This window comes from Diachasmimorpha longicaudata, chromosome 4 (genome assembly GCF_034640455.1).
Source record: "Diachasmimorpha longicaudata isolate KC_UGA_2023 chromosome 4, iyDiaLong2, whole genome shotgun sequence".
Classification (NCBI taxonomy): domain Eukaryota; kingdom Metazoa; phylum Arthropoda; class Insecta; order Hymenoptera; family Braconidae; genus Diachasmimorpha; species Diachasmimorpha longicaudata.
In genome coordinates, this window is record NC_087228.1 from 8400730 (window position 1) to 8427046 (window position 26317).

The 26317-nt window shown below is 37.5% G+C and overlaps 5 protein-coding genes across 10 annotated transcripts in view; 2 read left to right on the forward strand and 3 right to left on the reverse strand.

Annotated features, from left to right (window-relative positions):
• The window catches only part of LOC135161848 (WW domain-binding protein 4), a 34169-nt gene extending 20104 nt beyond the window's left edge, over nucleotides 1–14065 (reverse strand). The window contains exon 1 of one of the 2 annotated variants that reach the window (XM_064119779.1): nucleotides 13749–14065. In XM_064119779.1, the coding sequence (XP_063975849.1) occupies nucleotides 13749–13750 (2 nt within the window). In that variant the 5' untranslated portion in view covers nucleotides 13751–14065. Of the gene's footprint in view, nucleotides 1–3225; nucleotides 3246–13748 lie in introns of those variants that run through there. The other variant, XM_064119778.1, reaches the window with a different exon arrangement.
• LOC135161849 (calmodulin-lysine N-methyltransferase) lies at nucleotides 4803–8990 on the reverse strand. Its single transcript, XM_064119782.1, has 2 exons — nucleotides 7912–8990; nucleotides 4803–7363 (listed from the first exon to the last, which is right to left on the reverse strand). Exons 1-2 carry the CDS (start codon nucleotides 8536–8538, stop codon nucleotides 7004–7006), a joined length of 987 nt encoding a protein of 328 aa, XP_063975852.1. The 5' UTR covers nucleotides 8539–8990; the 3' UTR covers nucleotides 4803–7003.
• A 68-nt stretch (nucleotides 14066–14133) lies between the features above and the next one.
• On the forward strand, nucleotides 14134–15651 carry LOC135161850 (post-GPI attachment to proteins factor 2). Of its 2 annotated transcripts, none has more exons than XM_064119784.1 (4): nucleotides 14134–14350; nucleotides 14796–15042; nucleotides 15115–15330; nucleotides 15403–15651. In XM_064119784.1, exons 1-4 carry the CDS (start codon nucleotides 14300–14302, stop codon nucleotides 15528–15530), a joined length of 642 nt encoding a protein of 213 aa, XP_063975854.1. In that variant the 5' UTR covers nucleotides 14134–14299; the 3' UTR covers nucleotides 15531–15651. The 2 variants fall into 2 exon arrangements, with proteins under 2 accessions (XP_063975854.1, XP_063975853.1); XM_064119783.1 differs by having other exon boundaries at nucleotides 14143–14698.
• Nucleotides 15652–15726: 75 nt separating this feature from the next.
• LOC135161847 (L-2-hydroxyglutarate dehydrogenase, mitochondrial) lies at nucleotides 15727–18625 on the reverse strand. 3 transcript variants are annotated; one of them, XM_064119776.1, is made up of 9 exons: nucleotides 18472–18598; nucleotides 18092–18394; nucleotides 17596–17685; nucleotides 17320–17521; nucleotides 17040–17252; nucleotides 16761–16952; nucleotides 16397–16668; nucleotides 16131–16310; nucleotides 15727–16000 (listed from the first exon to the last, which is right to left on the reverse strand). In XM_064119776.1, exons 3-9 carry the CDS (start codon nucleotides 17676–17678, stop codon nucleotides 15805–15807), a joined length of 1338 nt encoding a protein of 445 aa, XP_063975846.1. In that variant the 5' UTR covers nucleotides 17679–17685; nucleotides 18092–18394; nucleotides 18472–18598; the 3' UTR covers nucleotides 15727–15804. The 3 variants fall into 3 exon arrangements, with proteins under 3 accessions (XP_063975846.1, XP_063975845.1, XP_063975847.1); XM_064119775.1 differs by lacking the exon at nucleotides 18092–18394 and having other exon boundaries at nucleotides 18472–18625; XM_064119777.1 differs by lacking the exon at nucleotides 18092–18394 and having other exon boundaries at nucleotides 17320–17516; nucleotides 18472–18510.
• Nucleotides 18626–20663: 2038 nt separating this feature from the next.
• Nucleotides 20664–26317, forward strand: part of LOC135161602 (E3 ubiquitin-protein ligase TRIM9) — a 60422-nt gene continuing 54768 nt past the window's right edge. For both annotated transcript variants that reach the window (XM_064119313.1, XM_064119314.1), the window contains exons 1-2: nucleotides 20664–21665; nucleotides 22927–23208. In XM_064119313.1, coding sequence (XP_063975383.1) covers nucleotides 21174–21665; nucleotides 22927–23208 — 774 coding nt within the window. In that variant the 5' untranslated portion in view covers nucleotides 20664–21173. The remainder of the gene's footprint in view (nucleotides 21666–22926; nucleotides 23209–26317) is intronic.

A 26317-nucleotide genomic window follows, 5' to 3' on the forward strand; every position in this document is an offset into this window, starting at 1 on the left:
CATCAAAGCACATTCTCTTGTAATTTCCATTAAAATATTATTCCAAGAGTTTTTTTGGTGTAAAAATGAAATAGTTATCGATCAGCCGCATCCCAGGCATTCGTCTAGACAAGTTTTCTTCAGCCAAACTCGGTCAGTATTTATAGTCAACCAAGTTATAAATACACCAATGTTATTAATAGATAAGACATCATGTAATCTATGGTAATTTGCATCCAATTCAAAAGTACGTCCCAGCTGTCAGAGACAGCATCGACTGCCGTAATTTTAGCAATTTTCATTACTCGGAAATAAATTTATACGGTCTCACCAGTTATACGTACAACTGACGGCTCCCCACTGGTTGCGCAATTGTTCAATTAAACGAATAAAGGAGAATTCTCGGGACCTATTTTTCCGAACAGTTTACTTTTTGTTTGATAGAAAGAGAAGAGTATGGGGACACTTTTTCAGCTTTTGTTCTGGTACAGTTCAAAGCTCTCAGAACAATAGAACGGCTCCATCAGATCTCAATTTCCAGGATTTCATAAATTGTGGGAGCAATATTTTTTATCATCATTCATTGAATCGCAAAATAGGCGGAAAAACCCGACAAAAGAATTTCCACAGATTTTTTTTTTCACTCAGTTGGCAATCGTAAAGTTGTTAGAGAGCGCTTATATTTTTATTTGCAATAAAAGTGCATCTATAACTTTTACATCATGTGATTCGGGTGTTTTACGAGTTTCTTGATGACTTATACCGTGGGAGGTATCCAACAAGGCCAAGGATTTATATAATGTCCATAAAGATCTGAACAATACCCCAAAACGCGGTGTTTCATCTCCAACACTGAATTACAGTGATGAACGCCTGACAGATATTTTCGCAGCCTCATGTCTAATAAAACTTTTCATTAAAAATTCATTTAATCTCTTAAGTATCATTTGACACTGAAAATGGAAGTAAAAAAATAATTCTCCTCTTTTACTGCTTAAACGTTGGAAATTTATAATTTTTTCTCTCTGACGAAGCTAAAATAATCCCAGAAACGAATTGAATGTCCCTCTCCCAAAAATCACGGCTAATGGATCGTCGAAATATTGAGACAGCTCTAACAGGGAAAAAAATCAGTGAAAAGCGGTGCTATTTCGAATTGGCCCCCATGTGCACTATCTCCACCGACTGCAACTGGCGCACGAATATTTTATCATTTATGTACAAATGTGTAGGTGAATATTTTAACGGGTAATTGGGTTTTTCCTTTGATCTCGGGCTGAAGAGGGTGCTGATATGTGGGTGGTCAAACGACGTACACGTGCTGTACACGCACAATCTGCAACGCACAATCTGTAATTGCATATGGCTGATGGCACTGACAAAGGCATCATTAAGTTATACACGAGGGTCACGTTCCACGTGATACAAAACAATTTCTGGAGCAATGGATCGGGATAAATGAGTTACACGAGAAGTTCATTTTCATCGAATTTCATCGTTACGGAAAATTTTAACGGTACGATATTAATTTTGGTTGAGTGGATTGCTGCGCACTAATGAATTCATAATTGTGAAAACAGTTGAGAGATTCAAAATTGCATATTAATTACGACTCATGCAGTCAGCCACAATTTTCCTGTGTAAAATGAAACAGAAAAATCGAAGCTACATTGAGTTCAGAGCAAAATTTATTTTCACCGACTGTCATTAGTACAAAAAATTGACGGAAAATATTAATGGAGACAGAGAGGCTTGCTCCCTAGTAATTAATTCATATTGACGTAAACAATTGAGTGATAGAGATTCACATTAACAAATTAATTTTGATCTGTGCTTTTTGCCCCAATTTTCCTGTGTAATGTTTTTTTATTTTTTTAATAAGAAAATGGGAATGAAATCCATCCTGTTCCCCTGGATTTTCCTGAAGCTAATAACATATATTATGACGTCCCTAATAAGAGCACTGGAAAGTCAAGGTATAACAAATGTCCCTCCCCCGAAAATTCATGCGACTCAGCGGAATTCCAAAACACTCGGAGTCCAGTGCATCATACCCGGGTGCATTGGCTCGAAGTTAATTGAATCTCATATTTTGAATTTATCGCCCACTGACACTGTTCCCACCTTGTTATGACTTCATGTAATGTATAAACACCCATTCTCCATCTTTCAACGACCCTCCCACTCCCAGTAAACTTTTATTACCAGACGACGTCGTTGCAGAGCTAAACAAGCTGATGATAAAAAAAAATTCACGTTTCCTATTTTCCTTAATTACGAGGGAGAGTAATTTTAAAGTTGTGGATACGGAGGAAAAACTTGAGAAAAAATTGCGTGACAGAATGTAAATGTGAGGCGATGCCCTACGCAGAGAGGAATTTTTAGAAAAATCCCGGAACGACTAATGGAAGTGAATAGGATCCACAGTGACAAAAAAAGTTTTTTGGGTTTTTTTGAGTCCGTATTTTTTTAAATTGGAAAATACACAGCTAAAAAATCGACAAACAAATGGAATCTCTCATCAACGTAATTGAAGAAAAACGGTGTCAATGCAAACAAAATTAATAAAATACGAACGTTATCCTCAAATCCAATTTTTTTTGGTTCTTTTTTTTCAAAAAATAATCCCCCAGAATGTGACTCGAGCCGCTCGTGAGGTGAAAACATTTATTCTTCAGGAAGAAAAACCAATAAAGTAGAGAAGACCGAGTGATTTGGGCTGAAATGATCTTCCCTCAAATGGCATCCACATGTGTAATTTTAAAATACCTGAGGATTTTAAAAAATCATACTGATTGCGTGCTGCGAGACGTTGGAATATGCATAGCAATGCCAACTGCCAACATAAACATACGATACGCGTCGATCGAAGTTGTACCATTTATCAAGCAATACATTGCAGTTTGATTATCCCCCCGTATATGCCCCCAGTGCGTCCCGCTGTGGGAATTGGAATTTTCTCCAAATGACTCTGTTATCGTCGTTTCTCCATTCGCACCATCAGCACCACTGACGCACTTGGGTCACTATATAAAACCGCGTGTCTCACGCAATGCAATAACAGTTCACTTATTAAGAAACAAGAGTACTAGAACCAATAAGAAGTGCGAGGAGACGTACGTGTGTTGATCGAAGAGAAAAGCAGAATCAAAACTGCTTGAAAAATGTTATTATCCCATAATAATAGAAACGAAATTATTAAATCGCGTTCCGGCTTAAATGTTGAATCGAATTTTATTTATTTACCTCATCGTTTAAACAAACTGATGGAGTGAAATGGTTATTGAATATTGAATACAGATAATTCCCGATGAAGACTCAACACTGAATAATAAAAGCTCCATCCCCTGTATCCGGGCTAACATTCCAAATGTGCAACCATCAAATCTGAAATATTTATGACCATTACCGTTCCAAATTGTGATGCAAGCCGTGCCAATTAAAAGCTGGTCAACTTTAATGTCCTCATACAAAGCCCTCGGGACTAATTAAAACAAATGCACATGTCTGACGCGATTGATATACGACACGAGCCCGAGCTACTGAAATAAACTGTCAAGCCCATTCAGAAGGCCGGAACATCAGGGCAGTGAGTAATTTCCCATCGTTACTCCAAAATTTTTAGGAACAACCTATAAATCTATATTCCATAGATCATAACGGAAATTTGATACACCGCAATACCAATCAGTTTTGCCCTAATTTTTGATAATAACTTCGAGCTTTTCTTGATTGTATTTTTTCTCTGTTATTCTGTAACTTTGCCAGATTTTTATTAAGCCAGCAAGGCCATCAAAAAAACGTTTTAATGAAATTTGTCTCGATCCCGATGAAGGTCTATTTTTTTTTATAACATGGAATGAAGGCCGATGCAGTAAAAAATTCTAGTATATGAAAAATAGTTCTTTAAGACAAATAAGAGAATTTATTACTGAACACTTAGTCCTTCCCGGCATCTTCACGAACGAGGAAAAATATGGGACTTAAAAATAAGGGACTTTTCCTTTACCTACGAGACCCAGATGAGTGGAATGAAAGGTTTAAAAAAAGTCTTAAAATAACGTTGGGGACCATAGCAAATGGAGTAAGAACACGAATTCGTACAAAGGAGAAGTTCAAAGAGGATTTGCTTGTATTTTCAAAGCCTGTGAAACGTCTTTTGGCACTGAATGGCTAAACAATTCACCAGGAGTTAACGATTTGGAGTTTAATAACACTCTAACCACAATATCCTATCGTTCGAAACATGTACAGAAATGTAAAACGAAAAATTTTATGTCTTCCAATGAATTATTCATATGAGTAATTTCCTGTCAAAAATATTTTGTTTTCTTAATGTATTTGTTCCATACAAGTGCAGCCAGAGTACCAGCAGCAGAATTAAGCATAAATCTCCTGACGTCATTTCGAAATAATAAAATTTCCAAAGCTTTCACAGCCTGCGGTATCTCTAATTCGTTGAAAGCCTGAGTATTGATGGCATTGGGTATTCATGTTCACAGGTGTCTGGAGTGTTATATTCATTAGTCCCACCCTTGCTCAACAGGCTTCTTTACTCTGGCTTCGCTTTCAAAACACTTTCTGGAAAACCGCAGTGTTCAGGTATGCAAAAGCTGTACAGAGAAGCCCGTGACATGGAGTAAAGTTGAAGGCCAAGGTCAATGTAATGGTACAAAATCTACTAAACTTTTGTACAACTTATCAACATTTGCGTTTAAGTTTATGGGGGACTAATTAATTTCTCCTCTATTTTGGCATAAAACCACAAACACTGACCTTCCCTTAATAATTCAGCAACTCAACTTGAAAAAATCAAAGAGAAATGCAAAATAATTTCATTTATTTATTCGTAAACATTCTCTGTAATTCTTACATAATCTTTCTTTGATAATAGACATTGGGATATAATTGGTTGAATACTATTTATAATTCTATGACTAGACTTAACTAGAATTGGTCCTTTCGAAGGGATCGTTTTTCTTTCACTCGGATAATTATCACACGGTGAGAAAAAACGTTGGGGAAAAATTACCAGACAAATCAAGTGATTACGGAGCTAAATAAGGGATCCGAGATGAATGATGAATTTCTCTCATTAACGGCGATTCACGACAGGTTAATTTATCTCGAAATTGTAAAATTTATCCCCAATAATATAAAAAATTACACCAACGAGCGTGAACGATTATTCAATGTCGTGGAATTTTTTAGCAATGGAGGACGATAATTTTTAGGAAAAACTGTCCAATAAATTTTCACTTTTGACCGTTTCCACGTTATTCGTATCGTTATCCGAAAAAAAATACCGTGGAGGTGCAGGAAATTTGACAGCAATGAATCCGTATATTTTGGATCAACAAATACCAGCTTATCGCTGAACGAGTCATACGATGTCCTCCATAAAACATTAATTTATTTTTAAGACTGATGGCAAAACGATTTCCTAATAAAATAGAAAAAATTTCCATGAAATAATGTCGAAAGAATAGAAGTCACAAGTTTTTCTCATGTTATTTTTCTACAGCAAACTTTGCCATAATTTTTTTGTTATATAATTTTCCTCCAATTTTTTCCCGCTGCAGGATTCAATATGGAAATAACAAACAATGAGCCAACGCTCCCAAAAAACAAATCAATTCTAAATTGAAACTGACGTGGGGCACAGTGAGATGAAATGATGAAAAAACCGGTCCATTTCATCCCACACTCCTATCCAACAGAATCTAAATATTTCATTCCTCTCATCGATGGAATTCCCCAAAAGTTTCCTCAATATATTCGACTCTTTATTCAACAATTTTCTATTTAAAAAATATACTCTCCACTATCTCCTTCCTCTCTTCAAATTTTACTCATTATCAGCTACTAAAATCGACCGAATGTGGAATAAGTCAGGTGTACAATTACTCCAGATCTTCCCATATTTCTCGCAATTATCGCAATCATGTAAATTCACAAACTCATTAAAAAGGAATAATAGAAGTAAACTAAAGAAGGTAGTGATGTTTCTCTCGTTCCATTGTCACTGAAGACACACAGAGGATTATTTTATTTAAATTAACTAAACGTAACTTGGAATTAATGGATCATTCGTATTCTACAATTAGAACACTTAGAAGGGAACAAATAGATAAACTGAATAGAAGAATTTCAAATGAAGAAATTTACTCTGTTTAACTGCGTCATTTCTCTGCGTGTGATTCTTTCGATATTTAGAATACGGATATCTCAAATGAGGCCACGTGATAAATGTAGTTAAAGGCCGTAGTAACTCATATTGAGAGAAAGAATTAGTTCTCATGTCGCTTCAGAAAAATTATATGTTCCCGTGAACAAATCACTGTCTTCTGGAATTTAATTATCCAGGTATTCGAGGGGGAAATTCCCTGAATAAGATAATTTTATCAGCAGTAATTGCCCTCGTGAAAAATGTATGACTTTCCGGTGAATTCATTTGTTATACAAAGAATTATCCGATGATTCTGTTCTATCAAGGGAATGATATTGAATTGTCAAATCGTTGTTCAATGAACACTCATAATTTCCCGGGAACAAATGATAATGAAAATGTAACAATATTATTACTGAAACAAAATACTTTGGAGAAGACAATTTGTCTTCTATCGTTGATTCTAAGTACATTTTTGGCTCAGTGGAAATATCTCTGATTACTATAATTAAAATTCAATTATCAATGAAAAGATTAAATTTACTTCTATAAATCTAGTGAGTAGAACATATAATTTTCGTTCAGAGTTAATTTTTTCTCTCAGTGAGAGATAAATTTGTCCTTAATCTTTGATAGGCCGGAGATTGTGCTCATCTCTCCAAATTTGTATCATTACTCCAGGTAATTACGCTATTAACTGTCTCGAATTAATTCTCAGGGACTCGAGATACTTTGTTCCCAAAAGGTCCAATTAAAACGTGAATAAACACTCGACAATTAAATGAAAAAAAAAATCTCTTCTTCATTTATTCAATTTGTTCCTGATAAAATGATGAAACTTCATGCCCTCCGGTCTCAACCCGGTGGTATTTTCTTCTGTTTCGTTAACTCCAGTAAAACTGGATAATGTATATCAGGGCAGTACTCCTGACAATTATCCCCGAGCTCCAGGTGTCTAGCCCATACGTCAGCATCATATCGTTCAATTTGTCGGGCCAGAAAGCCCCGCTTAACAGCAGCATCCGCAAATTTCTGGAATGTCATACCACGTCTTGGTGCCATTATCAGTGCAATTCCATCGTCCGCAAGCCAACCATAGATTGTCTCCACGAGATCCAAACGTACATCGTCGAAAAATAAACAATCAGCGCTGAGAATAACGTCGTACAAGCCCTCGGTTCTTCGTGATTCGTCCACTGTCTCGGGACTCCATGTCTACATTAATTGGATTTTCGTATAAGTCTGAGAATATCGTCTTCGAGGAGGATTTACATGTGTAATTCGATTTGTTATACAATTTAGAAATATTCACGATGTCATGAATAATCAATGGAATATTTTCTTGATGAATAACTTGAGAGAACGACCGATTGACAAATGAATTAAATAATTTCTTTGAATTCCCAATTAAATTTCAATATTTATAATTTTTTCACAAAGTCAACTCAACTTGAAACACTTTTTAATACCAAATGCTGATTCTCTAGAAAATTACCAGTCCCAAATTTTCATTTGCTAGTAATTTTCAAGCTTTCTTTGACATAAAATGAAGAACAATATCCCCAACTCATGAGGCGATACCTTCAATTTCAAAATATTCCCAAGCCAAATGCCAAAACCCTAATGACTTTCGCAACCCCCCCGGAAATTAAATTCGCCCGATACCCCGAGCTGCCAAAACCCGGAAAATTTCAAAATCTCATTGTTCCTCGTAACAAACGAAGCGAAAAAAAAAAAATGTCAAATCCCTGGCAACGACATACCTGCACCCGATGCCCACTGGCAGCTTGTCTGAGGACATTAGCTGCCCTGGCCCACTGCACCACTCCGCATTTAACAAAATCCGCCATGTTGTTTCTGGCAATGATACACCTAACGTTGTCGACACTTGTGACATTTCCGTCGGTTAATGTAACACCGGATGGGCCACAATATTTGGCAACGAGTACCCCAGCAAGACAGCTCATACCACCCCCCAACTCCAAGACTGTTTTATTCCGGCATATCCTCTGATTCTTCAGCAAGTAATAACCGAGACACTCCTCGGAGGGCCAGACACAGACATTACCCGTATTGTTGAAGCCAATAAGTTCATTAGCTGTGAATGTTTTGTTAATTCTTCGGACTTGTACAATAAAAAGTTCGTTATCCATAACGCAGGAGTACTCGTACCAAGTGGATTTAGGATCAACCGGTGCATTATCCATAATTTTTGGTTTAACAAGATTGAAATTTGTAAAACGTCGAACGGATATAACATCTTCAGGTTCAATGAGAGGTTCAGGGGATCGTGTCAATGCTCTTGCCAACATTCTCCAGCGTCTCTGTGCCGTTGTTGTTCTCTCCTTGTCCTCCGTCTTCCGCAAGACGCTCGTACTTTTGTCATTCATTTTCCCCCAAAAGCTTCACCCCAAATTCGATGAACAATCCCCTAAGACAAACTTTGGCGCTGATTGATCTGATTCATCTCGTCCATTTGGAAGATCCACGTGTGGATGGAAAAAAATAATGTTCACAACTCCACTGAAGTTGCCTCACATCCGGCTCTTCGTATGTTTTTCTTCCCTCTGTTTACCCTCCACAATGCCCACCATGTTTTTATCTTCTTTTGGTTGAACAGTGGTGCTTTGAATCCAGATGTCCTCTTCTTTATTTGACTTCTTTGACTTGATGCTGACGAAGGGAAGTGGACGATAACGGATGAAGGGACGGGGACAGACTAAAAGCTGTTCACAAGTTCTAACTCACGCGCCACGCGGATCGTCACGCAATATTCGCGCTTGCGCCCAATGTAACGCAAGTGGCCTACACACATATCTGCAACAGCTTCCCACCTATCGCGGTTGAAGGGGATATATATTGTCTGCAACTGGCGTCAAGCCGTCTTCTTTTAGTTTAGATTTTTTTTTTTCAAGAAATAATGGTAGTAACCGCTGATAAATAATCGCAAACGGTCATTACGGCAATTACCCACGTGATGAAACATTTTTCATGAATTTCCTATCCATTTTGACTTTATCATCAACGACAATTTGTTGATAGGATGTGAACATGGTTTATATCACCAGGAAAGCGAATTTTCGATACGAAATTTCATTACAATTGACGTTTTTACGCGCCACGTCAATACCATGGAACGAAATTATTTCTAATTTTTAGTTATGGAAAAAAAGTGGAAAATAGTGGGGAAAAAATTACAAAAAATCCCTCCCAATGTCCAAGACGAGCAATCAAAATGGGGATAAAAAATTTCCGGTAATTTGTTCCTCAATTTTCCCAATAATCTTCCAACTTCCGTAAACTGACGGATCCAGGAATGAGGAACGATTGATGATGATTCAACGTCACATTTGCGCCAGGGAATGAAAGCCCTAGGGTAAGAGGAAGTGGAAGAATCCTACAAATGTGATCAAGTGGCGGATGAGCATGAGAGTGATGGAACGTTTACCTCCTCGTGTTTTTATCTACCTTGTACTTCATCAGAGAAACTAAAAAAAAAATCCTGAAAATTGACGAGGTGTGGAGAGTGGATGAAAGGGGAAACTCAGTGAGCTTCTAAACACTTTGGCCGTCAATACATTTACACCTTTTTATGTGGATAGGTATTATACACCTATTCATTCCCGCCACTTTATCTCCAACGTCCTCCCCCTTTCCTCCACCAGTCCGCAGTTCGATGGGGTGTCGTGTTTCCATCAGATCCATTAACGATTTATCGAGATACTGAGGCCTACGTATGACCTTTCTTGGAAGATTTCTCGAGTGGTGAGAATTCAATTTTTTTAAGAAAATCCAAGTACATTAGATATTTCTCAACTCTCCGATTTTATGATTATTTTTTTTATTAGTTCAAAGTTATGCAACTCATGTCTTTGGATTATTGATATGGTCGATATCATTAGTTGCAATACATTAAATTTTTTTTCTGGAGCTTCCATTTTAATCTGGGGTTTGCATTTTAATTTCAATGTTAATTCAAATTTTTTTATGAACAACAAATGCCGCAATGAATAATGATGGTATGCAAAAGGTAATTTGAATGGGTGAAGATAGTGGGATATCGTTAATGGATATTTCTACTGATTTCTCAGTGTTGGAAGGCGTGATTTATGAGTAAAATGGCGCGGATGTATCGAGATGTCAGGTTTATGCGCATAAAGTGACTTCCCACTCGCAATACTTCCGGAAGGATGAAGCCATGAATTTCTTCATTCCGGGATTCTTTATATTCAGGATAAAGGAGCGGAGGAAGAAGCATTCACATGATACGGGATTTTATATTCTTTGTTGCGAATGCTACTGTGGAGGAAAGCTACAATTTTTTTGGTCAACATCGCAATGATTCTACACATGGGGTACAATTTTTTACAAAAATTTTACTCCCAACACACGATAAAGATGGTAAACTGACGGCTACAGCAGAATTCCAGTGCTGGGACTGAAAATTTTATTGCGAAATCGTGAAATATTCTAATGATTATGATTTCTGATGGTGATAAAATTTTTTAAAGAAAATTTCTCTTCGTGAATTTTCACTCTGCGATGATTTTTCCTTCGTGAATGTGGAATAAATATTGATGGGAATAAAAGGGAAAAAATCGTGAGGTGTAATTGAAGAGATGATAGTCATCAATGCATGTGTGAATTTTTATTTTCAGCAGCACTACTCAATGCCACAACGCGCCTTGTCGTCTATTGTCAAGCATATAGGCTAGCCCCCTCGTTTGATGCCACGACCTTCGTCCTTATTACGAGAATAAAAAAAAGGTTGGAAAACATTCGATTGAGGGATGAGGCAGAGGGACAATAATTAAAGCTCGAAACAATCAACGCGGAGGCGTAGGTCTATTTTTAGAGGAAAATTAAATAAATCTGAAGGATAAGTTCCACGTGAGAGATGTCTAACTCGTTAAATCCATTTAGTTGTTGACAATTCAAAAAATTTGTCATAAAACCCACTAAAATTTTCGAAAATATTTTTTTTGTCTGAAATTGAGACAGTTATTGACTAGATCCACTACTGACCGTTGTAAAACGTCTCAGGTTAGACTTTTATCATTTTTATGTTTAGTTCGAATATATATTTCATTTTACAAAACAAATAATTCACTCATTCCTAATAAATTGTACGTTAGAAAAAAAAACATTCATTTGATAGAAATAAAATAATTACATAACAGTAGAATTTTGTTTTTGTATTTGGAATAAGAGAAATAATTATTAATGTGATGTGAATAAAACAAACAAGTTGTAGTCTAGAAAAAAAATTACAACTCCTGAAAACTATTATTCACTTCATCGAATTGGCCTTTTACACTATGGAAATTCGATCTTGCACCTGTTTTACACCACAATAAGGACATTTTTTTCAAACGGGATATAAATAACTCTTGCAAATGATTCTCAAGGACACTAGTTACGGTTATAATTGACAGTTCTATATGAGACGCTTGTCATAGAGGAGAGCTGTATACCGGTGGGTCGTGTCAATAATACGATTCACCATATGGTGCATCTTCCGCTGCTGGAGTAGGAGTTCAATGGGAGAGATGCAAATTGATAGATGGATGGAGAATGGACTTTTACGTAAATTGAAATACTTTTACAGATCGAAATGGGATTCAATTGTCAAAGAGACATCCATGTGGAGCATCCTGCTGGATTGACAATCCATAAATCTTTACATAAATTGAAATTATGTCATGAATAAAAAATTGGAAAATTTGATTCGTGTCAGGATGGTTTCTTCTTTGACGAATTAAAAGAACTTTTTAAATTTCAGGAAATTAAAAAAAATTAAAAGCTGGACTTATGATAGAACAATGAATTCAGGAATTTATCGAAGCTCCAAAAGAATTCCAAAAAATTTGAATTTTCAGGGAGAAGAAATGTTTGAAAGGTATTCAAAACAATTTCACTCTCTTCAAACACACTCATGAACAATGAAACAGAAAATAACGTATTTATAAATTCTCCGTGAAATATTGCCCAGTCTCCTGGCGTTGTATTCGACGCAGTGCGTCTGGCGACGTTAAACATGTCGACTAAAACCGAAGCCAACACACTTCTCGGTTAATATATCCCATCTGTACGAACCATACGACCCCGAGACACATCACGCTCGAGCAAAAATCGTTTCAGCACTTAGCAAATGGTCCCGGTAATATACATACGATCATTGTGTGTAAGCAGAACTACCGTGAATACTGTATGTGCCTGAAAGTTGGGCCAATGATGCTGGAAGAGGCGCCAAGCATCCTAGATAGTTATTAAGCGTTTGTTGAGGTATTGATACGAGTGGAAAATACTGCAATGACTGCATCCTGCTGCCAAGCTTTACCCAATTACCCATTCTCTTATTAGATTACTTGAGCTCGACTCTTTTGATATTTTAAAGATTTTATGACCCGAGTAGTAATTGGGTTAATTGCGAGGAATATTTAGAAGACTGCTGACGGCTTGATAACACTTTGTGTCCTTTACACTTTTTTATTTTTCATTCCAATTCCATGGACAGATAAATTTATCGAAGATTAAACTTCTTGAAGGAAAAGTTCTGCGAAATTGGCTTATGCAGAAGTAGAATTCAAGTCACGTATTTTTGAGGAATACAGAAAATTACGTGAGTCACACGAGATAATAATTTGGAAATTATTAATGACTTTCAGAATATTTTTTGACGAAGCGCTAAAATTTATGTTAAATATCTTATTGGTAGAAAAAAATAATTTTCAAATGGTAAGACTGGGGCTGACGATTGGACTTTTCCTACGCGAATTCCCATAGGGAATATTTAAATAGTCATTTCTATAGGGATCATTTAGAATTTGTGGAAGCCTACAATTTTAAACAGAATGCCCGATAAACCACAAGACTCAGACACAACCGATCATTTCCCCGCAATAACATTAATCCCCTGAATCAGAATGTTAAAGCAGTTCCCCCACAAACACGAGTTTAATGTATGCAGAATAAATACCCTGTGATTTCCCTCGCAGATTACAAGTGCAAGATACCCAAACGGTTGGCAACAAAAGGCATTTGACTTTCTCCGATATATCGATTGCATGTGATATGCAGTGCTGGTTGCACTGGAAACGTAATGTATTGGATTTGGCATGGAGAACATAGGATCCGGTAAGAGGAATAGAAAAAAAAGCCGAAGAAACCGATGAGTACGACCGCAATGAGCAAAATGTAGGGCCAAAAGTTTATCGTTTACTGCCTGATGTAGTGCAGCGTTAAATTGATGAGAAATTGGCTGCACGTGCCACGTGGATATCATTTCGCAATTTATGTACGAGTGAATGGATCGTAAGTTTGGGTTTACGAGTTCAACCCATAAATTGACAAATAAAACATGGAAATTGCAGAGAAAAAAAAGAAAATATTTTTCGACGTGATAATTCTATTAATCGATAAAATTGCTTAATGAAGCACCTTTATAATGAAAAGATGGGCGTGATTTCTTATCACCCCTCAGATGATCATTCATCATCATTTAATTTAATAAAAATCCATAACCTACTTACACCCCGTGCTCACCCCTTTTCCTCATTCAAAAGGTCTCAAACTATTAATTTAAATTGCTACTACTTACATTTTAACGCAGAAGCTCTCTTAACCCTTCAGCACTTCCCGTAAATCACGTTATCCAGGTTGATTGCTCAGTTTAATCCCCCGGAGTCACTGAATAACCTCACTATCACTATTTTATTCCGAGTAAACCCCTTGGAAGCACTCACCGTCATATAAATCTTTCCAGCCAGCAAACACTTCAGGTTTAACTATTTACAAAACCCTCGGATCAATATCCACAAGATTACTAGTGATTAAATCTGTAATTGCAGTAATTCGTCAACAGAAGAACGATTTTACTCAGTTCGGTAAGCAAACAAACGAATCAGCTGATTTTCACAGCCATAATTCTTGGGTAAGAGTTCGGTGTCGCCACCTCTCGACAGAAACGTGAACTCATAACTCGCGATAAGATAACAAAAACAGAGACTTGTTGGCAGTTGTTGGAGGTTAATTTTTCAACACTCGACTATTCATTGTTGTGCAATAATTGTGATTAGTATTTTAAAAAAAATCGAATGTGCATTTATCAGAAGAAAATGAAGTTCTAGTGACCGTGGCATCGGGGTGAATATGAGTGAATGGAGTGAGGGAATTTTTAGCTCTACAATTGATAATTTCGGTGTGAGTTGATGCCCTGAGGGAATAGGAAGTTTATCAAAGAATTTTAATTAGTTAATTAATTAATCTATCGGGAATAGTATATTTATGGTGACCCGTTGAGGTTCTAGACGTGAAGGTCTCGGATTTAACTAGTTTTTGGTATTTTTTGACTGAAAAATGAATAAAATCCGAGGGGAGTCTGATCGCATCCCTCTAATTGGGGAAGATCACAACACTAGTTATCGGATTATTATTCCCTTTTCGAAGTTGGCGTGGTTGACAGTCTCCTTACCATTTTTTGCATTTATCTTTTGCATACTGTGGTCTATTATTTACAATTTCGAGCATGCCACGTTTACACATTGTCAGGTAATGGAATTCTGCAACTGTGATATTGTTTCAAGTGTTGGAATGCTCGGAGATACATTTAATAAATGGTTTCTGGTTTTTTTTCGGCTCGAGACAGGTTTACAACTTCTTACCATCCATATCAGCAGCCATTGGTAACTATGAACCCCAGAGGAATGTCTGGAAGACAGCTATTGCTATACAGGCTGTCAACAGGTTCCTGGTATTCATTATGTATTATTATTACTATAAAGAAGTTACTCATAAGTGGGCTGAGGGGGTCAGCAGGGCTGCGTTGTTCGCTTACAGCCTCGAAAATCTATCACTGGTGACTTTGAGCTTCTGGACTTCCAAGGAGAATTATGGTAATTGGAAAAGATTATTTATAGTCTCATTGAAAAAGTATGTGATCTCATAATTTTTGTTGTATTTTCCAGCTTTCCATAAACTCTCCTTCATAACTTTTCTCATAATATCCCTGATCCACATGGGATTATCAATTTATATCGAGAAAAATTGCAGACATATGTCGAGGGATGCCAATGAGCTGAGGTCATATGTTCTCAAGACGAGAGCAATGACTCTCAATATATTTTCCATTCTTATGGCGTGTTATTTTTTCTGGAGGCACAATGCATATTGTGAACCTTTCGGTGAGTATTTTACCTGTGCGATTGTCCTCATTAAATTGTAAATTTAATTGTGTGAATTTGATTTTTTTTCAGTGTATTCAATGTTTGCTTTGTTCGAGTACATGGTGGTGTTGACAAACATGACTTTCCATGTAACAGCAGCTTGGGACTTTGCCGGCAGAAGTCTATTGTTTTCAACAAGGGGAGTGAGAATAGTTTAATTTGTTAATATTTGTAAATATGAATAGGAACTGAATGAGGAGTCAGTGGGTTTTTTACGTTCAGAAATGGACCTGTGCCAGAGATTTTATCACCTTTTAAATATATGGAATTATTTAAGAACGTGTTCTCTTTTTTATTCGGTAAAAATTTTCCGTCACGAGTCCTTAACCGTCGACAAATGATAAATGCCTGGGATTCACTAAAAAAATCAGCTTTAATAGATAAAATCTGTAACGACAATTCAACAGATCAAGAGTATTCCAAGCTCTCATCTCAGAAAGAAAAATCTTTTTCAAGTTTATTGGAGATGTATTTGGCGATGGCCATGCTGCTGGTAGCTGCGGGCGATGGGGCATTTCGGCAGTGAAGAACTCTGCTCCCTATGCTGCCAGCACCACCATCGAAGACAAAATCGTCCACCAGTTTACCATCGTTGTCCATAGCCTGTGCTCTGACACCTGCAGGTCCCCTGCGGGCATCATAACAATACAATTAAAATTTAACTTGAACAGAAAAGAAGGAAATTACTATTTGGCGAAAATATATTTTTTTTCTCACTACGAGATTCCACGATTAATTAATTATTCAGAAGTACAAACCTTTTCACATCTTTGTACGTCATTTCAGGCATAAATTTCTGAAGATCCTTGACAGCCAGTGGATAAAAAATAGATTTAACAGCCTCTTTCATACCAGGAACAATAAATCGGAAGCAGAGTTTCCACAGCCCTGGAAACTTGGCCATTTCAATGCAGTCTTTCACATTAACATCTGTCCACCTGAAAACACGAGCCCTTCCATTGACACAAATTACCCAATTCATCTCTCTTGGTTCTTTACAAATAAGTAACAGTGAATCCGTAACCTGTATCCCTCTCTTGCTAATGCCAGAACAGCATTGGGTCCCAGCCAAATGTCTCCATTCATTCTCGGAGTGAAGTGCACCCCAAGAAATGGAAATCTTGGATCAGGAACTGGATATATATTTGTCGTACACAGGTGTTTTTTGTTATCGTTGAGAAGGAGATATTCACCACGAAAGGGAACTATTCTTGGGCTCAAGTCACAGCCTGTCATCACAGCGAGACGGTCTGAGTGTAAACCGGCGCAGGTGAGGACATACTTTGTTTGGAGAGTCTTGGAAATATAGGAGTAAACATAGTTGAATACATTGCTCAATCAAAATTGACACATCACGAATCTCATAACAGTCGAGGGTCAGTATTTACCTTATTTTTGGATAAAACCGATATTGGAGAGAGATCGTTAGTCCCTTTGGACTCACTAGTCTCTTTGAAACCAGTTACTTCGTGGTTTAGAATAACTGTTCCGCCCATTTTTTCAAATTCCGAGGCGAAGAAACGACAGACTTCTCCCCAGTCGACGATTCCAGTGGATGGTGACCAAATTGCTTTTTCTCCCTTTGATTATTGCATGAAGACAATTACATTTTTGACTAGCTTTGCTGCACTCGGGCAAAAGCAAAAGAAGTTGATAATATAATTTACCTTACATTTTTCCGAAAATTTACCTATCCCATCTTTCTGAATAATCTCCAGTCCTGGCACTCCGTTCTTTATCCCTCGTTCATACAATTCATCGATCCTGCTCACCTGTTCAGGCGTCTGAGCCACAATTAACTTCCCCACCTTCTTGTACGGTATGTCATGCTTCCCAAAGTAATCGTACGACATTTTGAGCCCTTCAACGCACATTTTCGCCTACATAAATCGTCCAGAATTTGTTATCGGTCATTGCAAGATGATAAAGTATCATTTTGTGTTGTACCTTCATGCTACCAGGTGTATAATAAATTCCCGCATGTACAACCCCACTGTTGTGGCCAGTCTGATGCATTGCCAGCTTACTCTCCTTCTCTACAATCGCGATCTTGAGCTGGGGGTGCCTTTCCAACATCTCACGTGCCGTTGCACAACCAACAATTCCACCCCCAACTACAACCAGATCGTAAGTTTCGCTGGAATCTGCACTGGAAGTCGTTGAGGACAATTTACTCGAGGACTTTGTAATATTTAGGGTATTTCGATTGAGGGAGATATTAACCTTGAGGTGCATGCGTTTCTGTACATCAGGCCCATGTAATTCAAACGTGGTTTGTTCAGGCATCTCACGACATTCACAGCCATGGTTAATCTTGATTAGGGGAGGAGTAAAATCATCACTTTAAAAATTTATCAAATAATTCACATTTTTACCATTTTTCTTTGGACGAACAAATTGTGACGTTTCATGCGCAATTTCATGGGGTTGAAACTTTTTCCAGGTAAATATATAATATGGAGATGATAATGATACCGCGACTCTTGGAATAATTTCACAATTTCCTTAATGAGATGAAAAAAAATATGCATTTATGTTTTTATGATATCCTCATCGTCTCCTTATTTAGAGGGGAATTAAATTTCGAAGAGAAAATCGAAGAAGATGCACCAAATTATTAACGGAACATTCAACAAAAAATTTATACCCAACAATAAAAAGGACCTTACAATGCGAGGAGAACTCATCAAAAAATGGAATTTCTCATCATCCGAATTACCTCCATTCAGATAAACAAATAATCTTCCGTAATTACGCCCACCCGCTCATAAATTCATCCTATAAAACGTGTCATGTGTATTTGCACGTGTTTGATCGCTCATTAGCAGCATCAAAGGTCTCGACACTACCATTTCTCTCAATTGCAAACCCAACCGAGTTGATTTCAAACTCCGTTACGTCTCAACATTCAATCAAATTAATTTCATCAAGTGGAAAACTTTGTAACACCCGGGCTCGCTTTGACGATGGCCTAGCGCTTGCGCCGTTGATAATACTAGGGAACAGCTGCTTGTGACGCCCACTTGATAACGAGAATATTTTTTAGAGTTGTTTCATGACTGCACTATTTTCTGATAATAATGGTAATCGGAGACTTACGAGGTCTGGGTGATGTACTGGGTAGACGGTACAAGTTGGAGAACTATTCTACGAGGAAATTTATTAAAACACTGGGGTAATGAAGTGACCCTGTCACAGGGAGAGATGTTACTGGGAGATTCACTGAGGAAGTGGCGCCTCTGAGAATTTATACTCAACTATTTTTCCTCTGACAGTCTCTGGTGATAACTGGGTCAAGGGATTATTGATAATTATTGATGTAGCGATCTCAATAGTATTGATTTATGTTCCACGATGGGGTTTAACTTTTTTTTTTAATTTCTGAGAATAAAATTGGAAAATTTGAATTTAATTAGTTAATTAAAAAGTTATTAGTTGATTAGTCAATTAGGCTTTTAATCTCTCCCTGTTTTTTATTTCGTGCAGAAAGAAATTGTAGAATATTCATCATTTTAGGCAACTGATGTTCTCATACGGAAATTTAATTAATAATCAATGAATGAATCCCCGCAAATTGTATTTTTAATTTAGTTACCTTATCGAGTAATTTCCGGTGAAATAGAGATAGCTCCATAGAGGATTTCTCCGATTAATTCCAACGTGAAATTCGGAAAATGAGGCCTGGATCAAGCCGCGATCCTAATGAGTCGAGTAATTCCCTGAAATATTCGCTGCAAAGAGCAATCCGAGGGCTTTGGAAGCCTGAATGATTATGGATTTCGAGGGGATGATGATTATCATTAATGCAACTATATAGGATCAAAAACACGCAGTGACACGATACTTGTTCATTACATATGGATTATTGATGATTCGTTCAAGCGCAGGGAGAAATTCATTGAAAAAAAATAACAATTGTTTCATTAATTTTTCAATTGTAGAACACCACAGTGAACACCAAATTTTTTCCACTCAAATTAATTGAAACATGCGTTCATATTCAATAATAAAAAAATATTCGTGCAAAAGTATTTTTTTAAGACTTAACTCAGTACTTTGTCCTTTGTGAAATGTAAAATAAAAATTCGGCGATGGGTTTATAATCCTCATTGATCGGGCTCGACAGATTTATCGTCCATGAATAGTCAGATGTTCCGTTTAATAAGGCTCATCGAGACAACGGCTGCATTCGTGATTTTTTTAACATAAAAATGCACCTGGACTCGTTTTACAAACGCTCCATGTGTGTTCAAATCCACGAGATTCCCCTTGTTCTATTCCGTTGTATCCTGACCCAGCACAACTCTTCGACCATACAATCGCCTCTTTTTCATCTGTACACTCTCCCCATCAGTCCTTCTACATCACCCCCTGCCCTCACGTATTTGATCCTTCTTACTGACTCTTTTTCTCTTTTACAAACTAGTTTCCCGCTTCGCCGTCACCTTGAAGACAGAGATGAGAATTTTCAGGGCCGAGAAGTGTTGCATTAGCCCCCCGGTACATTATGCACTTCCTGTTTTTTTTTCGTCCATTTTTTGTTCAGATGACTTTGTGTCACGAAATCGGAGCGACTCCACTTCGTTTAATGGAAATACCAGGCTGTTGGATAGTGAATTTAATTTTGGATTCACTTGATGTCATCCTAATTCTAGCAACGAGATTAAAATAGGTTTAGTGTTTGGGATGACCCAGAATTTACGTTTAGATCATTCGTAATTCAAAAAAACATCATTTCCTTTTTTCATGATGTTCCGAAATTTACTTTATAGTGAAATAGGCAGACAAATTTGAAAATTCTTTTTTATTCCTAGTTCGAGTGAACAGAACTATTAAACCCCAAAAAATGGTACAGAATTCATTTTGCAATGATTTAATTTCCAAAACTGATTAAAATAGTAAAATATGATGTTAAAAACGTCTATCCTTTTTTATTCGCCAAGAGTATTTTTTTAATTCTCTATATCAAATGTTTACTAAAACTTTTGTTTCGTTTTTCGCACGAGATATTTTGGAAAATCAATTCCAAATAATGCGAAATTAATCGAATCACTCGGACGTTAAGAACAATGGAATTAATTGAAAGCAAAGTTCCCATTCCATTGATTTACCGTTAATTGTTTAAAAAAAATCAAAAGCAAGGAATCAAATAAAGAAACACGAAATAATAGGGGGCTCCATTGCTGTTGCGCCCTTTCGATTACAGCCCTGCGCTGCCGTGCGGTGCGTGGCAGGGTTGCGCGACGGTTCTTTGACTCTGTACGGGGAGTCAGTCAACCCAGTGACGGCCTCGGTGTTTCTTCAGTATCGCGGTGTTACGTTCGCGGTTTACATCGTGTCTCGCGTCGTTTCGTTTCTCTCGAATAAATCGGATTTCAGCTGTGTACAAGTGTCGGCGCCATCCCCAAACAGTCCGAAAATGTAAACACCAAAAATGTCCAATAACATGTGCCGGTTAATAACGTGAAAGTGTCCAATGAGTGTTTCGCAAGTGCACAAAGGAAGATAAATCGATGAATATTAAATAAAAGTGAGTAAATACCGGAATCGACCTCGTGATACAACATTCCCACGGAGTCCTCTAACCGGTCTGTAAGAAGGCCACTGCACGTAGGACGAATTCAGGGCGAGAGGTCCACGTGTATTCGCAACCTGCCAACGAATTCCGCGAATACCAAAACCCAGTGGAAGATAAAAACTCGAGTTAATTCCTCCTCCAGTTAATTATTTTTTACTGACCCGGCAGAGCCCCCGCGGGGGAACGCCTTGTACTCTTAAAAAAAAAACAAAAGGATCGAACAATGGAGGACGAGTTGCGTTGTCCGTCCTGCAAAGAGCTCTTCTCAGATCCCGTTCTCTTGCCATGTTGGCATGCACTTTGTCTATCGTGTGCTGTTAATCTTCAGGCACCACCAGACTCACCCCCGGAATCAACAACCGATTGTTCAAATGCACCAGGCTCCGATCAAGAGGCTGATAAATTATCAATTCTCTCAGAGACTGACTCCGGGGTTGTTTGCAGCAGTACATCAACAAGCTCAAGACCAGGAAGTTACGTTGGTACACCGGGAAATGGCAATTGTTTTCCACCATCAGGTGGTACCCTGTGTTTATCATGCCCGGTGTGTCATAAAAATGTTTATTTCGATGAGGGCGGTGCCCACAATTTGCCGAAATATCGGGCAATGCAGAGAATTGTGGAGAAATATCAAGAGGCAAGAAATGTTAGGCTACAGTGTCAGATGTGCGAGGGTGAACCGAGAGAGGCAAGCGTCGCCTGTGAGCAGTGTGAGGTACGATCAATCCTGTCACATTTCCTTTTTCGGATTTTTCTTTTCACCTATTTCTCGTATCCACACGCGACTTGAATTCCAGAGTAGGCAGATGTCAGGGGAAAAATCCGGGTATTTATGGGGCTGTATTTAATTGTGAATTTTATAAGGTTCTTGCCCGAATTTTCTTTCGGTGAATGAGCACTTTCTTTTATCATTCGGTTGGCTTATTTGGATTAGCTCAAGAAGGAGGGAGACAAGAGGATTTGTTTCCATCTTCTTGGGCAATTTTCACAGTCTGCTGTCGGTAGTGAAATTTATGGCGATTGACTGTGATTGTTTACTCTTTGCTCTAACAGATTTACGTGAATGAATCGATCGATCGAATCAAAACAATGACTAAATACACATTCAATTTATGTTGGGGTTGTTTTAGGATATGGAATTAGAGGATAGTCAGTTGGGTAATTAATTGATACTTGATTTTCTCCTTCTGATAATATTTATTGAAAGTATATGTATCCACAGGCTGCATAAATTTATAATAAATAGATCGATTACTTGAAAGAATTAATTGATTCACATTCACATGGTGTTGAGAGTATTTTTTAGAAATTCTGAAATTAAGATACGGTCAGCTGTGTAATCACCTCATTCAATTAGTCGTCAGGTTCGATGGTAAAGGTCATAAAGAAGCGGGTGGGGGTGGGTTGAAGTCGGGGAAAGAGACCCTCGCTGCGGTGGTATACTGATACGAACGGTCTAATTAAATTGGCTTTCTATTTAACCGCTCTAGCGGATGGACTGAGAGCCGATTTTAACCCGTCCAGGCTCTAGGGTCTTGCGAACATCGTGATAGTGAGTGGTGATGTCTAATGGGAAGATCAATTGGGGTTTTGCATGATAAATAAGTTCAGGGTTCGCTGGGCGGTGGAATTTCCTCGGTTCTTTTGTGTGGAGGGTGGACTACTAGGAATTTCCGCAACTTTCAGTTATAAATGTGTGTCAATTTGATTCAAAGCTCATTTTTTGGTGTCTTGCACTGTCGCTAATATGTTGGATAAATTTTGAAGAATCAATTATTGAAAATTAATTGATTAAGGGAAACAAAACGAACGTTATTTTAATGACAATATCTTTAATGATCTCACAAATGCCCTTAATTCAATAAACTATTATCTCCCTGTCTCAATCAGATATGGGTGGAGTGAAATTAAGGTCATGAATGTTAGAAATGAATACAATAAAATCTAATGTGTTTTTTATCGTGGTTTATTTTCAGGTACTCTATTGTGATCAATGCAGAGAATCGTGTCACCCCTTGAGGGGTCCTCTTGCTGCTCACAATTTGGGCCCACCCCGTGCCAGCTGGCAGTCCCATACCAAAGGTAGTAGGCCCACTGGTCCCGATGGTACTCCAATTTGTGGTGATCATAATGGGGAGACTGTCAGTCTCTATTGTGCATTGTGCAAGAATGCCGCGTGCTCAAATTGTCTACGTGATCGTCATGCTGCCCATCCACATGATGTACTGCCATTGGCTGCTGCGTGCAAAGCACAAAAGGTGAGTGACACCGTGCACTAAAATATTTAATTATATTTTTATCATTTTCTTCTTGTTTGACATGACTATTTTTTTATCTATTCATTAATCAAACTGCGTAATTTATTTTTAATGAGATTGCCGCACGTGAACGGTTAATAAATCATGGGTAATATCTGGAAAATTAAATGGACATTTTATGCGTTTGCCCATATTGTTTATGATGTGTTGAATCGTGAAATATCATCAACGATGAAAAGCATTGGAGCTAGTTTATTTACTAACTAAAACTAAACTAATAGATTTTGACAGATTTTGGAAATGAAAATATCTGAAATTCTTCCACGAATAAATGCAATTCATCAACAAAAAAGTGTTCGATGGGAATGAGAAATATCTGGAAAAATTTCAAGATTATTTTCCAAATGTCTGGGCGAGTTTTCTTCTCCGTAGATTTTTATAAAATATTCAATGCAATTTATCTTACTTGATATGTCGAGTTACATTACGAACCAAATTACCCGAAAATCTAGACATTTTTAAACCGCAATCTGATGGCACCCAAGCCTGAGATGATAAATTCGTTGGAGCATAGCGGTATCATAAATTCTATCTTCCACGTTTGTGCACTATCGACTGTGCATCCCTATCGACCCAGTAACACTCCATGTCCACCCAACTTGCATATGTGCAACCAGTAAATTTACCCTGGATAAAGTTTAATCGTGACAACGTCGGCTTAGCTGATCAATTCGCGCATTTACACTGACGTTATTGAGGCTTTATTGTGCACTTTTATGGGTTTTATTTGAGTTTTTTATGATCACGGAGAATGTTTTTTTATTCAGTATTTCTTTTTTCCTCTCGTTAATCCAGCAATCTACATTTGTGATTGAATGGGGTCGCGTGAAGTCGCCAAACACGCAATTCCCCTCTGCGGGTTTTGAGTACATAAAGCCATGTAAACTGGCAAGGCATAACGAGCCTTAGGATCACATTAAACAATTTACTATTTTCTGATGTATTTTTCTTCCCCGGGAAATTGAAACGGAGATATTTTCACAATAAATGACGGATATAAAGTCAGAATAATTTCGCGATTGAATTGGTTGAAACACTTTATTTAATATTTTTCCATTCATTCAACCGATGTTTCCAGGTGGAACTGGTTAAATCATATTTTGTAAAATGAAAATAAGATTTTATTAAGTAAATAATTCATTCATTCTGCATGAAAGATGATTTCCTGTTAGTAATTTTATTTCTAACCAATTATTTTATTTATAACCAATGGAATATTTATTTTGGTTGAGTGAATGTAAAATGGAAAAATAACTAGTTTGGTCTTGAATAATGGAGAGATACAATCTCTCGAAATAAATTTATTCTTTAGATTCGAATAAACTATTTCTCAGGGATAAAATTTTATTCTCGGTTGAGAGTCACGTACTCTCCTTACTTTCAATCAGTAACTCGAATCGAGAGATATTTCTCCTTCAGACAAAGTGATATTTCCCATAGCTAGGGGTATATATAAATCCATAGAGTTATCTACTGCTATCTCGAAATTATCTTGCTGAGTAAGACGAGTAGAAACAAGTTGGGTAAACTTCTGATATCAAACGTTTCATCAACAAGAGAAGTAAGCAACGACGAGTGCAATTGCTGGAGTAAAACGAGTCAATAATAAACATTCAACTTTGTAATGATGGAAGAAAATAGATGAGAAATATGAAAACCAGCAACATGTGACTTCAACTTCTGTAACTGAAACAAACAATCGGAGGAATGGGGTAGAAACTTCAGCCAAACAATTTAGAATTGTTTACTTCTCTTGTTTTATTATAGCGGAAGATAGAGGTACATAATGAGGAGAATGAAATTGTCGGGGAAATTAGACAGACGAAGAGAAATCCGGGCTTTTCTCTACGCGAAAATATATGAGAAATATCTCATGATTTTTTACAGAAAAATTCCCTTTAAAAATCGCGAATATTTTACTTCCTTGACGAAATGAATATGTTCCTACATAACTACATGGGGTAAAAAGGGGTAAAACGACAAATACAAGAACAGAAAAAAATGACAATTCAATTAAACATATATTTCCTTTCCTGGTCATGTTAAAGACCCTTATTTTTCTTGTTGTCGTACAAAGGGGTAGCGAATATGAAATATCCGGTGTGTCACAGAGCCCGGAAATACCTCAAACCAAAGAAGTCACAAAAAACTCAGAAAAGAAAAAAAAAATTCAAAACTTTGTCGATCAGAGTAAGAGCGACAGCTGTGATATCGCGTGTCGCGTGGGTGCTCCATTCCAAACAACAATTCAGTGCTCCCCAAGTGGGAGGGGGAGGAGGGGGAGGTTCTGGTGTTGTGGAAACACCTGGTTGCATCCTGGACATATGGAACGTGCCAAATACTCTTCTCCCTCCTACACCTATGCGTGGATGATGGTCCTTTCTCTGGTACAGCAGGGCGAATCACTTCCTCCCACGATTAGACTGATAAATTGCTATACCCCTCCCCCCACCTCCCTCCTGTTACCAACCCCCCCCCCTTTCGCCCGTTGATGCCGGTATGAAGTTCCACGTTGTGTGCAGTTGTCGGTGCTTGGTGTTCTGTGCCACCAGCGGCTGTGGCAATTTCGTGATTGATCGTTCAACGGTTTGCATTGGGGCCCAACGATATTTCCACGTATCCAGGGGTGCACAGGCTGGTGGTGGCATTGGAAGCTCTGGGATTATCCCAGAGGAATGGGGAATAATTGGAAATTACACTTGAAGTGCCTATATGTAGTTTGCAGATTTCTTTGAGAATAGAAATGGAATGGAAAACCGAATTTGTATAAATGTCACTTAAGAGCTCGCGTTAATTGCAAAAGATTTTTAAAGATAATTTTGTGGGATAAAAAAATTAATGACATTAATTTTTGCGACTGATAAATTTTGCTCAATAATTTGACGCAGATATAGTTGGTTTATATCAAATTATGGTTTCTTATGCGGAAATTATAATCGTCATTGGACATTTTTTTTAGTTCAATTTCATTAACTTCGAAAACGTAAAAATTTTATTAAATATGTTTAATTGAAAAAGATATCAGTATCGGTAATAATCTCTCTTCACG